This window comes from Molothrus aeneus, unplaced genomic scaffold, assembly GCF_037042795.1.
Source record: "Molothrus aeneus isolate 106 unplaced genomic scaffold, BPBGC_Maene_1.0 scaffold_30, whole genome shotgun sequence".
Lineage (NCBI taxonomy): Eukaryota > Metazoa > Chordata > Aves > Passeriformes > Icteridae > Molothrus > Molothrus aeneus.
Genome location: NW_027098964.1, coordinates 3564266 through 3577779, shown reverse-complemented (window position 1 = coordinate 3577779; position 13514 = coordinate 3564266). Strand labels below are relative to the sequence as shown.

Below are 13514 nucleotides of genomic sequence, written 5' to 3'. Positions count from 1 at the left end.
GGGAAGAAATGGGGGGGAAATGGGGAAAAAAGGGGGGAAGAAATGGGGGGAAAATGGGGGAAAGAAATGGGGGGAAAATGGGGAAAAATGGGGGAAGAAATGGGGGGAAAATGGGGGGAAAATGGGGGAAGAAATGGGGGGAAAATGGGAAAAAAAGGGAAAGAAATGGGGGGGAAATGAGGGAAAGAAATGGGGGGAAAATGGGGGGAAAATGGGGAAAAATGGGGGAAGAAATGGGGGGAAAATGGTGAAAAAAGGGGGGGAGAAATGGAGGAAAAAAGGGGGAAAAATGGAGGAAAAATGGGAAATTTGGGGAAAGAAATGGGGAGAAATGGAGAAAAATGGGGGAAGAAATGGGGGGGAAATGGGGGAAAGAAATGGGGGGAAAATGGGGGGAAAATGGGGGAAGAAATGGGGGGAAAATGGGGAAAAATGGGGGAAGAAATGGGGGGAAAATGGGGAAAAAGGGAAAGAAATGGGGGAAAATGGGGGGAAAATGGGGGAAGAAATGGGGGAAAATGGGGGAAGAAATGGGGGGAAAATGGGGAAAAAAGGGGGGAAGAAATGGAGGAAAAAAGGGGGAAAAATAGAGGAAAAATGGGAAAAATCTGGGGGAAAAATGGGAAATTTGGGGAAAGAAATGGGGAGAAATGGGGGGAAAATGGGGGAAGAAATGGGGGGGAAATGGGGAAAAATGGGAGGGAGAAATGGAGGAAAAAATGGAGGAAAAATGGGAAAATTGGGGAAAGAAATGGGGGGAAAAAGGGGGGGAGAAATGGAGGAAAAAAAGGGGGAAAAATGGAGGAAAAATGGGAAAAATCTGGGGGAAAAATGGGAAATTTGGGGAAAGAAATGGGGAGAAATGGGGAAAAATGGGGGAAGAAATGGGGGAAAATGGGGAAAATGTGGAAAAAAGGGGGAAAGAAATGGGGGAAAACGGGAAAAAACTAAGGAAAAAATGGGGGGAAAACCAAGGAAAAATGGGGGAAAATGGGGAAAGAAATGGAGGGAAATGGGAAAAAACAGGGAAAGAAAGGGAAAAAATGGGGGGAAAATGGGGAAAAAAGAATTTGGGGGAAAAATGGAGAAAGAAATGGGGGAAAATGGGAATTTGGAAGGAAAATCTTTGGGATAAAAAGGGAATTTGGGGCTGGGGAGGGGGCACAGCTCAGGCTCCATCTGCTCCTGGAATTGGGAGAAAACCACGGGAATTTGGGAAAAATGGGGAATTGGGAAAATTCAGGGTCCCTTTTGGGGTCAGGTTTGGGGTTTTAGGCTCAGGTTTGGGTTTTTAGGCTTAGTTTAGGGTCAGTTTTGGGTTTTTGGGGTCGGTTTTGGGGTCCCACCTTGAGCTCCTCACTCAGCCTCTCCTCCTTCTCCTTGAGCTTGTCTGGGGTCAGTTTGGGGATTTTGGGGTTCCTTTGGGGTTTTTAGGGTTCCTTTGGGGTTTTTAGGCTCAGGTTTGGGTTTTTAGGCCCAGTTTTGGGTTTTTAGGCTTAGTTTAGGGTCAGTTTTGGGTTTTTGGGGTCGGTTTTGGGATTCCATCTTGAGCTCCTCACTCAGCCCCTCCTTCTTCTCCTTGAGCTTGTTTGGGGTCAGTTTTGGGTTTTTAGGGTTCCTTTGGGATTTTAGGCCCAGTTTTGGGTTTTTGGGCTCAGTTTTAGGGTCAGTTTTGGGTTTTGGGGTCAGTTTTGGGGTCCAAGCTTGAGTTCCTCTGCCAGCCTCTCCTTCTTCTCCTTGAGCTTGCTTGGGGTCAGTTTTGGGGATTTTGGGGTTCCTTTGGGGGTTTTTAGGCTCAGGTTTGGGTTTTTAGGGTCAGTTCTGGGTTTTAGGCTCATTTTTAGGGTCACTTTTGGGTTTTTGGGGTCAGTTTGGGGTCCCACCTTGAGCTCCTCACTCAGCCTCTCCTTCTTCTCCTTGAGCTTGTCTGGGGTCAGTTTGGGGATTTTGGGGTTCCTTTGGGGTTTTTAGGGTTCCTTTGGGGTTTTTAGGCTCAGGTTTGGGTTTTAGGGTCCCTTTTGGGGTCAGGTTTGGGTTTTAGGGTCAGTTTGAGATCAGTTTTGGGGTCCCACCTTGAGCTCCTCACTCAGCCTCTCTTCCTTCTCCTTGAGCTTGCTTGGGGTCAGTTTGGGGATTCTGGGGTTCCTTTGGGGTTTTTAGGCTCAGGTTTGGGTTTTTAGGCCCAGGTTTGGGTTTTTAGGCTCAGTTTTAGGGTCAGTTTTGGGTTTTTGGGGTCGGTTTTGGGATTCCATCTTGAGCTCCTCACTGTGCCCCTCCTTCTTCTCCTTGAGCTTGCTTGGGGTCAGTTTGGGGATTTTGGGGTTCCTTTGGGGTTTTTGGGGTTCCTTTGGGTTTTTTAGGCTCAGGTTTGGGTTTTTAGGCCCAGTTTTGGGTTTTTAGGCTCATTTTTTAGGGTCAGTTTTGGGTTTTGGGGTCGGTTTTGGGGTCCAACCTTGAGTTCCTCTGCCAGCCTCTCCTTCTTCTCCTTGAGCTTGCTTGGGGTCAGTTTTGGGGATTTTGGGGTTCCTTTGGGTTTTTAGGCTCAGGTTTGGGTTTTTAGGCCCAGTTTTGGGTTTCAGGCTCAGTTTTAGGGTCACTTTTGGGTTTTTGGGGTCAGTTTTGGGGTCCCACCTTGAGCTCCTCACTCAGCCCCTCCTTCTTCTCCTTGAGCTTGCTTGGGGTCAGTTTGGGGTTTTTAGGGCTCCTTTGGGATTTTAGGCCCAGTTTTGGGTTTTTGGGCTCAGTTTTAGGGTCACTTTTGGGTTTTTGGGGTCAGTTTTGGGGTCCCACCTTGAGCTCCTCACTCAGCCTCTCTTCCTTCTCCTTGAGCTTGCTTGGGGTCAGTTTGGGGTTTTTAGGGCTCCTTTGGGGTTTTAGGCTCAGGTTTGGGTTTTTAGGCCCAGGTTTGGGTTTCAGGCTCAGTTTTAGGGTCAGTTTTGGGTTTTTGGGGTCGGTTTTGGGGTCCCACCTTGAGCTCCTCTGTCAGCCTCTCCTTCTTCTCCTTGAGTTTGTCCACGGCCTTCTCGTCCCAGCGCCGCGCTTTGGCCTTGAGGTCGCTGGCACCGCCCGAGATCACCCCCGACTTCTGGAACAGGGTCCCGTCCAGGGCCACCGTCTGTGGGGACATCATTGGGGACATCATTGGGGACATTGGGGACATCATTGGGGACATTGGGGACATCAACAGGGACACCATGGACTGCTGGAACAGGGTCCCGTCCAGGGCCACCGTCTGTGGGGACATCATTGGGGACATCATTGGGGACATTGGGGACATCATTGGGGACATTGGGGACATCACTGGGGACATCAACAAGGACATTGGGGACATCATTGGGGACATTGGGGACATTGGGGACATCATTGGGGACATCATTGGGGACATCATTGGGGACATCACTGGGGACATCAACAAGGACATTGGGGACATCATTGGGGACATCATTGGGGACATCATTGGGGACATTGGGGACATCACTGGGGACATCAACAAGGACATTGGGGACATCATTGGGGACATTGGGGACATCATTGGGGACATCATTGGGGACATTGGGGACACACTGGGGACACTGGGGACACCCAGGGACATCCCCGACTTCTGGAACAGGGTCCCGTCCAGGGCCACCGTCTGTGGGGACATCACTGGGGACATCATTGGGGACATTGGGGACACCCAGGGACATCCCCGACTTCTGGAACAGGGTCCCGTCCAGGGCCACTGTCTGTGGGAACATTGGGGACATCACTGGGGACATCAACAAGGACATTGGGGACATCATTGGGGACATTGGGGACATCAACAGGGACATTGAGGACATCACTGGGGACATCCATGGGACACCCCCGACTTCTGGAACAGGGTCCTGTCCAGGGCCACCGTCTGTGGGGACATCATTGGGGACATTGGGGACATTGGGGACATCCATGGGACACCCCTGACTGCTGGAGCAGGGTTCCGTTCAGGGCCACCGTCTGTGGGACATCACTGGGGACATCATTGGGGACATTGGGGACATCATTGGGGACCATTTTTAGGGTATTTTGGGGGGCTGTTTTTAGGGTATTTTTGGGGTGATTTTGGCCATTTTTGGGGTATTTTTGGGGTGGTTTTTAGGGCATTTTTGGGGTAATTTTGGGGTGATTTCAGGCCATTTTTAGGGCATTCCTGGGGTGGATTTTAGGGCATTTCTGGGGTGATTTGGGGGGCACCTTGTGCCTCTGGTGGCCGCCGAAGGCCATGGGGCCGTTTTGAGCTGGTTTTAGGGTATTTTTAGGCCATTTTTATGGTATTTTGGGGGGCTGTTTTTAGGGTATTTTTGGGGCGATTTGGGCCATTCTTGGGGTATTTTTGGGGTGGTTTTTAGGGCATTTTTGGGGTGATTTTGGGGTGAATTCAGGCCATTTTTAGGGCATTTCTGGGGTGGTTTTTAGGGCATTTCTGGGGTGATTTGGGGGGCACCTTGTGCCTCTGGTGGCATCCGAAGGCAATGGGGCTGTTTTGAGCTGTATTTAGGGTATTTTTAGGCCATTTTTATGGTATTTTGGGGGGCTGTTTTTAGGGTATTTTTGGGGCGATTTGGGCCATTCTTGGGGTATTTTTGGGGTGGTTTTTAGGGCATTTTTGGGGTGATTTTGGGGTGAATTCAGGCCATTTTTAGGGCATTTCTGGGGTGGTTTTTAGGGCATTTCTGGGGTGATTTGGGGGCACCTTGTGCCTCTGGTGGCCGCCGAAGGCGATCCTGCGCGCATCCTCGACGTTGTCGCAGACCAGGGCGTTGCCGCAGGCGAACTGCAGCGCCTTCTTGATGTGGGGGGGCTCGTATCGGATGACATCGATCACCAGCTTGGCCCCGCGCAGCTCCCGCAGCTTCTCGTCCGTGGGCTTCACCTGAAACCCCAAAAATCGGGGGAGAAAAACCCCAAAATGGGGTCAGGATCAGAAATCGGGGTCAAAACCCAAAAATCGGGGGTGAAAAACCCCAAAATGGGGTCAGGATTAGAAATCGGGGTCAAAACCCAAAAATCGGGGGTGAAAAACCCTAAAAATGGGGTCAGGATCAGAAATTGGGGTCAAAACCCCAAAATCGGGGGTGAAAACCCCAAAAATGGGCACCCAAATCCCCTCCACAGTTTCTCATCCATTGGTTTCATCTGAAACCCCAAAAATTGGGGTGAAAAACCCTAAAAATGGGGTCAGGATCTCAAATTGGGGTCAAAATCCCAAAATCGGGTTGAAAAACCCTAAAAATGGGGTCAGGATCAGAAATTGGGGTCAAAATCCCAAAACTGGGGGTTAAAAACCCCAAAATGGGGTCAGGATCAGAAATTGGGGTCAAAACCCCAAAGTCCAGGGTGAAAACCCCAAAATGGGCACCCAAATCCCCTCCACAGTTTCTCATCCATGGGTTTCATCTGAAACCCCAAAAATCGGGGTGAAAAACCCTAAAAATGGGGTCAGGATCTCAAATTGGGGTTAAATCCCAAATTGGGGGTTAAAAACCTCAAAAATGGGCACCCAAATCCCCTCCACAGCTTCTCATTCATGAGTTTCAACTGAATCCCAAAAATTGGGGGTGAAAAACCCCAAAAGTGGGGTCAGGATCAGAAATCGGGGTCCAAACCCCAAAATCAGGGGTGAAAAACCCTAAAATGGGGTCAGGATCAGAAATTGGGGTCAAAACCCCAAAATCGGGGGGGAAAAACCCCAAAAATGGGGTTAAACTCCACCCCACAGCTCCCGCAGCTTCTCGTCCGTGGGTTTCACCTAAAATCCCAAAAATTGGAGTGAAAACCCTAAAAATGGGGTCAGGATCAGAAATTGGGGTCAAAATCCCAAAATCCAGGCTAAAAACCCCAAAATGGGCACCCAAATCCCCTCCACAGCTTCTCATCCATGGGTTTCACCTGAAACCCCAAAAATCAGGGCTGAAAAATCCCAAAATGGGCCCCCAAACCAACCCCAAACCCAGCTTGGGCCCGCGCAGCTCCTGCAGCTTCTCGTCCGTGGGTTTCACCTGAAACCCCAAAAATCGGGGGTGAAAAACCCCAAAAATGGGTCAGGATCAGAAATCGGGGTCAAAACCCCAAAATCGGGGGTGAAAAACCCCAAAAATGGGGTCAGGATTAGAAATTTGGGTCAAAACCCCAAAATCGGGGTTGAAAAACCCTAAAAATGGGGTCAGGATCAGAAATCGGGGTCAAAACCCCAAAATCAGGGGTGAAAAACCCCAAAATGGGGTTAAACTCTACCCCACAGCTCCCGCAGCTTCTCGTCCGTGGGTTTCCCCTGAAACCCCAAAAATTGGGAGTGAAAAACCCCAAAATGGGGTCAGGATCAGAAATTGGGGTCAAAACCCCAAAATCGGGTTGAAAAACCCTAAAAATGGGGTCAGGATCAGAAATTGGGGTCAAAACCCAAAAATCAGGGGTTAAAAACCCCAAAAGTGGGGTCAGGATCTCAAATCGGGGTCAAAACCCCAAAATCAGGGGGGAAAACCCCTAAAAATGGGGTCAGGATCTCAAATTGGGGTCAGAATCCCAAAACCATGCAGTTAGAAACCCCAAAATGGGCACCATTTGACCCCAAAGCTGCTTTTAGGGTTTGAAACCCCATTTTAGGGTGTGAAACCCCATTTTAGGGTTTGAAACCCCATCTTAGGGTTTTCTCTGCCCCCAATCTCCCCCTTAGGGTTTTCACTGACCCTAAATTCTGTTTTAGGGTTTTTCAATGACCCCAAAGCTGTTTTAGGATTTCTCTTGACCCCAAATCCCCTTTTAGGGTTTTCTCTGCCCCCAAATCCCGTTTTAGGGTTTCTCCTGACCCTGAAGCTGGTTATAGGATTTCTCCTGACCCCAAACCCCTTTTAGGGTTTCTCCTGCCCTTTTGGGGTCTGACCTCGAGGTAGTCCAGGGGCAGGAAGGTCTCAGTTACCCAAACCCCACTGTAGGGCTTCCCCTGACCCTGAAGTTGGTTATAGGGTTTTCACTGACCCCAAACCCTGTTATAGGATTTCTCCTGACCCCAAACCCCGTTATAGGATTTCTCCTAACCCCAAACAAACCCCTTTTAGGGTTCCTCCTGCCCTTTTGGGGTCTGACCTTGAGGGGCAGGAAGGTCTCTGTAGGGTTTCTCCTGACCCCAAAGCTGCTTTTAGGGTTTCTCCTGACCCTGAAGTTGGCTATAGGGTTTTCACTGACCCCAAACCCCTTTTAGGGTTTCTGCTGCCCTTTTGGGGTCTGACCTCGAGGTAGTCCAGGGGCAGGAAGGTCTCAGTTACCCACACCCCACTGTAGGGTTTTCACTGACCCCAAACCCTGTTATAGGGTTTCTCCTGACCCTGAAGCTGATTATAGGGTTTTCACTGACCCCAAACCCCTTTTAGGGTTTCCCCTGATCCCAAAGGTTGTTTTAGGGTTTTCTCCTGCCCTTTTGGGGTCTGACCTCGAGGCAGTCGAGCAGCAGGAAGGTCTCAGTTACCCAAACCCCACTGTAGGGTTTCTCCTGACCCAAAGCTGCTTTTAGGGTTTCTCCTGACCCTGAAGCTGGTTATAGGGTTTTCACTGACCCCAAACCCTGTTATAGGATTTCTCCTGACCCCAAACCCCTTTTAGGGTTTTCTCCTGCCCTTTTGGGGTCTGACCTCGAGGGGCAGGAAGGTCTCAGTTACCCAAACCCCACTGTAGGGTTTCTCCTGACCCAAAGCTGCTTTTAGGGTTTTCGCTGATCCCAAACCCCTTTTAGGGTTTCTCCTGACCCTGAAGTTGGCTATAGGGTTTTCACTGACCCCAAACCCCTTTTAGGGTTTCTGCTGCCCTTTTGGGGTCTGACCTCGAGGTAGTCCAGGGGCAGGAAGGTCTCAACATCTCCAAACCCTGCACTAAGGTATCTCCTGCCCCAAAGCTGCTTTTAGGGTTTTCACTGACCCCAAACCCTATTATAGGATTTCTCCTGACCCCAAACCCCTTTTAGGGTTTCTGCTGCCCTTTTGGGGTCTGACCTCGAGGTAGTCCAGGGGCAGGAAGGTCTCAGTTACCCACACCCCACTATAGGGTTTCTCCTGCCCCAAAGCTGCTTTTAGGGTTTTCAATGACCCCAAACCCCGTTATAGGATTTCTCCTGACCCCAAACCCCTTTTAGGGTTTCTGCTGCCCTTTTGGGGTCTGACCTCGAGGTAGTCCAAGGGCAGGAAGGTCTCGGGCTCCCCGCGCTGCTCCTTGATGTACTGGATGCAGTCCCTGCCCGTCTTCTCCGAGTCCACGATGATGGCGTCCATGTTCTTACCCAGCACCTTGGTCACCGCGATCTGGTACTTCTTCTGCGTGGGCTGGCACAGGTCAATGAGGCGGCCATACTGCGGGGTTTGGGGTTTTTATAGGGTCAGGTATGGGGTATGGGGTCAGGGATATGGGGCAATGTCAGTTATGGGGTCAGGGATATCAGGGATATCAGTTATGGGGCAGGGACACTGGCAGTGGGGTTGGGTTCTTCTGCGTGGGCTGGCACAGGTCAATGAGGCGGCCATACTGCGGGGTTTGGGGTTTTTATAGGGTCAGGTATGGGGTCAGGTATGGGGTCAGGTGTGGGGTTTTGGGGCAGTTTCTGGGGGGGTTTGGGTCAGTTTTTGGTGCAGTCTCTGGGAGTATTTTGGGTCAGTTTCTGGTCACTTTTTGGTGTGTTCAGGGTCAGTTTTTAGTCATTTTCTGAGGGTGTTCTGGGTCAGTTTTGGGGTACATTTCAGGCTATTTTGGGGTCACTTTTGGGGTACATTTCAGGCTATTTTGGGATCGGTTTTGGGGTACTTTCAGGCTATTTTTTTGGTCACTTTTGGGGTACATTTCAGGGTATTTTGGGGTACATTTCAGGCTATTTTTGGATCACTTTTGGGGTACATTTCAGGCTATTTTTGGATCACTTTTGGGGTACATTTCAGGCTATTTTTGGATCACTTTTGGGGTACATTTCAGGCTATTTTTGGGTCAGTTTCTGGTCAGTTTCTGGGGGGTTTTGGGTCAGTTTTTGGTCATTTTCTGAGGGTGTTCTGGGTCAGTTTTGGGGTACATTTCAGGCTATTTTTGGATCACTTTTGGGGTACTTTCAGGCTATTTTTGGGTCCCTTTTGGGGTACTTTCAGGCTATTTTTGGGTCACTTTTGGGGTACTTTCAGGCTATTTTGGGGTCACTTTTGGGGTACTTTCAGGCTATTTTTTCAGTCAGTTTTGGGGTACATTTCAGGCTATTTTGGGGTCACTCTTGGGGTACATTCAGGCTGTTTTGGCGTCAGTTTTTGGGTACACTTGAGGCTATTTTGGGTCAGTTTTGGGGTACATTTCAAGCTATTTTTAGCTCACTTTTGGGGTACATTTCAGGCTATTTTTGGGTCACTTTTGGGGTACTTTCAGGGTATTTTTGGGTCACTTTTTGGTGCAGTCTCGGAGTATTTTGGGTCAGTTTCTGGTCAGTTTTTGGTGTGTTTTGGGCTGGTTTTTGGCGTATTTTAGGTCAGTTTTTGGTCATTTTCTGAGGGCATTCTGAGTCAGTTTTGGGGTACATTTCAGGGTATTTTTGGGTCACTTTTGGGGTACTTTCAGGCTATTTTTGGGTCACTTTTGGGGTACATTTCAGGGTATTTTGGGGTACATTTCAGGGTATTTTCGGGTCACTTTTGGGGTACTTTCAGGCTATTTTTGGGTCACTTTTGGGGTACATTTCAGAGTATTTTTGGGTCAGTTTTTGGTGTGTTCAGGGTCAGTTTTTGGTCATTTTCTGAGGGTGTTCTGGGTCAGTTTTTGGGTACACTTCAGGCTATTTTGGGTCAGTTTTTGGTGTGTTCAGGGTCAGTTTTTGGTCATTTTCTGAGGGCGTTCTGGGTCAGTTTTTGGGTACACTTCAGGCTATTTTTGGGTCACTTTTGGGGTACTTTCAGGCTATTTTTGGGTCACTTTTGGGGTACATTTCAGAGTATTTTTGGGTCAGTTTTTGGTGTGCTCAGGGTCAGTTTTTGGTCATTTTCTGAGGGTGTTCTGGGTCAGTTTTTGGGTACACTTCAGGCTATTTTGGGTCAGTTTTTGGTGTGTTCAGGGTCAGTTTTTGGTCATTTTCTGAGGGCGTTCTGGGTCAGTTTTTGGGTACACTTCAGGCTATTTTTGGGTCAGTTTTGGGGTACATTTCAGGCTGGTTTTGGGGGCCGCCCTCACCACGGAGCCGGGGTAGAGGCGTTTGATGCTGTCCATGATCTCGGCCTTGCGCTGCTGCCGGCTGCTCTCCTGGCGGTCGATGCGCGCGTCCCCGAGCTGCTCCATCACCTGGTTCAGCTCCTTGTTGATCTCGTCAATGCGGCGCTTGGCCAGCTCCACCTCCTCCGTCAGCTCCCCCTCCAGGCGCTTCTGCTCCTCCAGGGACTGCCTGGGGGGAGAAATGGGGATTTGGGGGGTGAGAGAGGGGAGAAAAGGGGGTTTGGGGGTGAAAAAGGGGGAGAAAAGGGGGTTTGGGGGGTGAGAAAGGGGGAGAAAATGGGGTTTGGGGGGTGAGAAAGGGGGTTTGGAGGTGAAAAAGGGGGAGAAAAGGGGGTTTGGGGGGTGAGAAAGGGGGAGAAAAGGGGGTTTGGGGGCTGAGAAAGGGGGAGAAAAGGGGGTTTGGGGGGTGAGAAAGGGAGAGAAAATGGGGTTTGGAGGTGAGAGAGGGGGAGGAAAGGGGGTTTGGGGAGTGAGAAAGGGGGAGGAAAGGGGGTTTGGAGGTGAAAAAGGGGGAGAAAAGGGGGTTTGGGGGTGAGAAAGGGGAGAAAATGGGGTTTGGAGGTGAAAAAGGGGGAGAAAAGGGGGTTTGGGGGTGAAAAATGGGGATTTGGGGTCATTTTGGGGGATTTGGGGGGTGAGAAAAGGGGTTTGGGGGTGAAAAAGTGGGAGAAAAGGGGGTTTGGAGGTGAAAAATGGGGATTTGGGGGTGATAAAAGGGAGAAAAGGGGGTTTGGGGGCTGAAAAAGGGGGTTTGGGGTTGTTTTGGGGGGGGTCAATCCCAGGTCCTAGAGCTGCTTCTGCTCCTCCAGGGACTGCCTGGGGGGACAAAAGGGGGTTTGGGGGTGAGAAAGGGGAGAAAAGGGGATTTGGGGGGTGAGAAAAGGGAGAAATGTGGGGTTTGGAGGTGAAAAATGGGGATTTGGGGGTGAAAAAGGGGGGGAAGAAGAGGTTTGGGGGTGAAAAAAGGGAGGAAAGGGGGTTTGGGGGCTGAAAAAGGGGGTTTGGGGTTGTTTTGGGAGGGGTCAATCCCAGGTCCTAGAGCTGCTTCTGCTCCTCCAGGGATTGTCTGGGGAGGAAAAGGGGGTTTGTGGGTGAAAAAGGGGGAGAAAAGGGGGTTTGGGGGGTGAGAGAGGGGGATTTGGGGGTGAAAAAGTGGGAGAAAAGGGGGTTTGGGGGGAGGTTGGGGGTTTGGGGGCTGATCCCACACCCTCTGACAGGAATGGGGACGTGGGGATGACCTGGGGACACTCCAACCCCCTTGGGGACACCTTGGGGACACCTCAGGGACACCCTGGGGACACTCCAACCCCCTTGGGGACACCTTGGGGACACCTCAGGGACACCCTGGGGACACTCCAGCCCCCCTGGGGACACTCCAGACCCCTTTGGGGACCCTTTGGGGACACTCCAACCCTCCTGAGGACACCTTGGGGACACCCTGGGGACACCTCGGGAATACCCTGGGGACACTGCAGCCCCCCAGGGAACACCTTGGTGACACTCCAGCCCCCTTGGTGACACCTTGGGGACACTCCAGACCCCTTTGGGGATCCCCTGGGGACACTGCAGGCCCCCTGAGGACACCTTGGGGACACCCTGGGAACACCCTGGGGACACCCTGGGAACACCCTGGGAACACCCTGGGGACACTGCAGGCCCCCTTGGTGACACTCCAGCCTCCCTGGGGACATTCCAGACCCCTTTGGGGACCCCTTGGGGACACTCCAGACCCCCTTGGTGACACTCCAGCCCCCCTGGGGACACCCTGGGGACACTCCCGACCCCTTAGGGACACTCCAGCCCCTCTGTGGACACCCTGGGGACACTCCCGACCCCTTGGTGACACTGCAGCCCCCCTGGGGACACCCTGGGGACAGTCACCCACTTGCTGGTGGCGATGTACTCCTCGAGCTTCTCGATGCGTTTCTGGTTCTCCTCGATCTCCCTCAGCTTCTGCTTGATCTTGGCCTGGGGACAGGGTGGGACAGGGAGCTCAGGGAGGCTCTGGGGACACTGGGGACACTCTGGGGACACTTTAGGCTCTCACCTCGGTCTCCACCTTCTTCCTCTCCTCCAGGTCCAGCCGGTCCTGGTCGGCTTTCTGGTCGCGGTTGAACTTCTCGAGCTCCTGGGCCAGCGTGGCCGCGCGCTTGCTGGCCTCCTCCTTCAGCCGGTGGTACTTCTTCACCTGGGGGACACGGGGGTCAGAGCTCCTGCTGGAGACCAGGGCCAGGTCCTCTACACCCCACCTGTGCCACCACACCTGGTTCTGCTCCATCCATCCATCCCCAGGTCCTCTACACCCCACCTGTGCCACCTCACCTGGTTCTGTTCCATCCATCCATCCCCAGGTCCTCTAAACCCCACCTGTGCCACCTCACCTGGTTCTCCTCCAGGGTCAGGTCCTCTTAAACCCCACCTGTGCCATCACACCTGGTTCTATTCCATCCATCCCCAGGTCCTCTAAACCCCACCTGTGCCACCACACCTGGTTCTGCTCCTTCCATCCATCCCCAGGTCTCTCCCAAACCCCACCCGTCCCACCACACATGGTTCTCCTCCAGGGTCAGGTCCGTGCCCTGGCTCTGGCTCTCCTCCATCCCTCCCAAGCTCCTAAACCCCACCTGTCCCACCTCACCTGCTTCTCCTCCATCCCTCCCAAGCTCCTAAACCCCACCTGTCCCACCTCACCTGCTTCTCCTCCATCCCTCCCAGGTCCCCAAACCCCACCTGTCCCACCACATCTGGTTCTCCTCCATCCCTCCCAAAGCCCCAAACCCCACCTGTCCCACCACACCTGGTTCTCCTCCAGGGTCAGGTCTCTCCCCTGGCTCTGGCTCTCCTCCTCCATGCGTTCCTCAAACTCCTGCCTGGATTTCTCCACGCTCAGCATCTCCTTCTCCAGCTCGTCCATGTCCGCCTTGCGTTTCTTGTACTGCTTCTGGGCGTTCTGCAGGGACTTCCTGGCCGCCTCCAGCTTCTTGATCTTGTGGGACGTGTTCTCCTTGGCCTTGATGTACTGGGGCCGCTTCTGGTTCAGCTCCGAGTCCTTCTCCCTGGGCACGAGAACCTCAGCTGGCTTTGGGTTCTGAGCCTGGTTTGGGGTTTGGGCTGGGTTTGGGTTCTGGGCCTGGTTTGGGCCTGGTTTGGGCTTTGGGCCTGGTTTGGGCTTTGGGCCTGGTTTGGGGTCTGGGCCTGGTTTGGGTTCTGAGCCTGGTTTGGGGTCTGGGCCTGGTTTGGGGTCTGGGCCTGGTTTGGGGTTCTGGGCCTGGCTTTGG

The 13514-nt window shown here is 52.1% G+C and overlaps 1 protein-coding gene across 2 annotated transcripts in view; it reads right to left on the bottom strand.

Moving 5' to 3' along the window:
• SMC1A (structural maintenance of chromosomes 1A) overlaps positions 1-13514 on the bottom strand; it is a 51282-nt gene that overhangs the window by 27911 nt on the left and 9857 nt on the right. For both annotated transcript variants that reach the window (XM_066570335.1, XM_066570334.1), the window contains exons 6-12: positions 13034-13292; positions 12284-12424; positions 12122-12204; positions 10198-10405; positions 8169-8354; positions 4712-4891; positions 2969-3115 (exon numbers count right to left, since the gene is read on the bottom strand). In XM_066570335.1, coding sequence (XP_066426432.1) covers positions 2969-3115; positions 4712-4891; positions 8169-8354; positions 10198-10405; positions 12122-12204; positions 12284-12424; positions 13034-13292 — 1204 coding nt within the window. The remainder of the gene's footprint in view (positions 1-2968; positions 3116-4711; positions 4892-8168; positions 8355-10197; positions 10406-12121; positions 12205-12283; positions 12425-13033; positions 13293-13514) is intronic.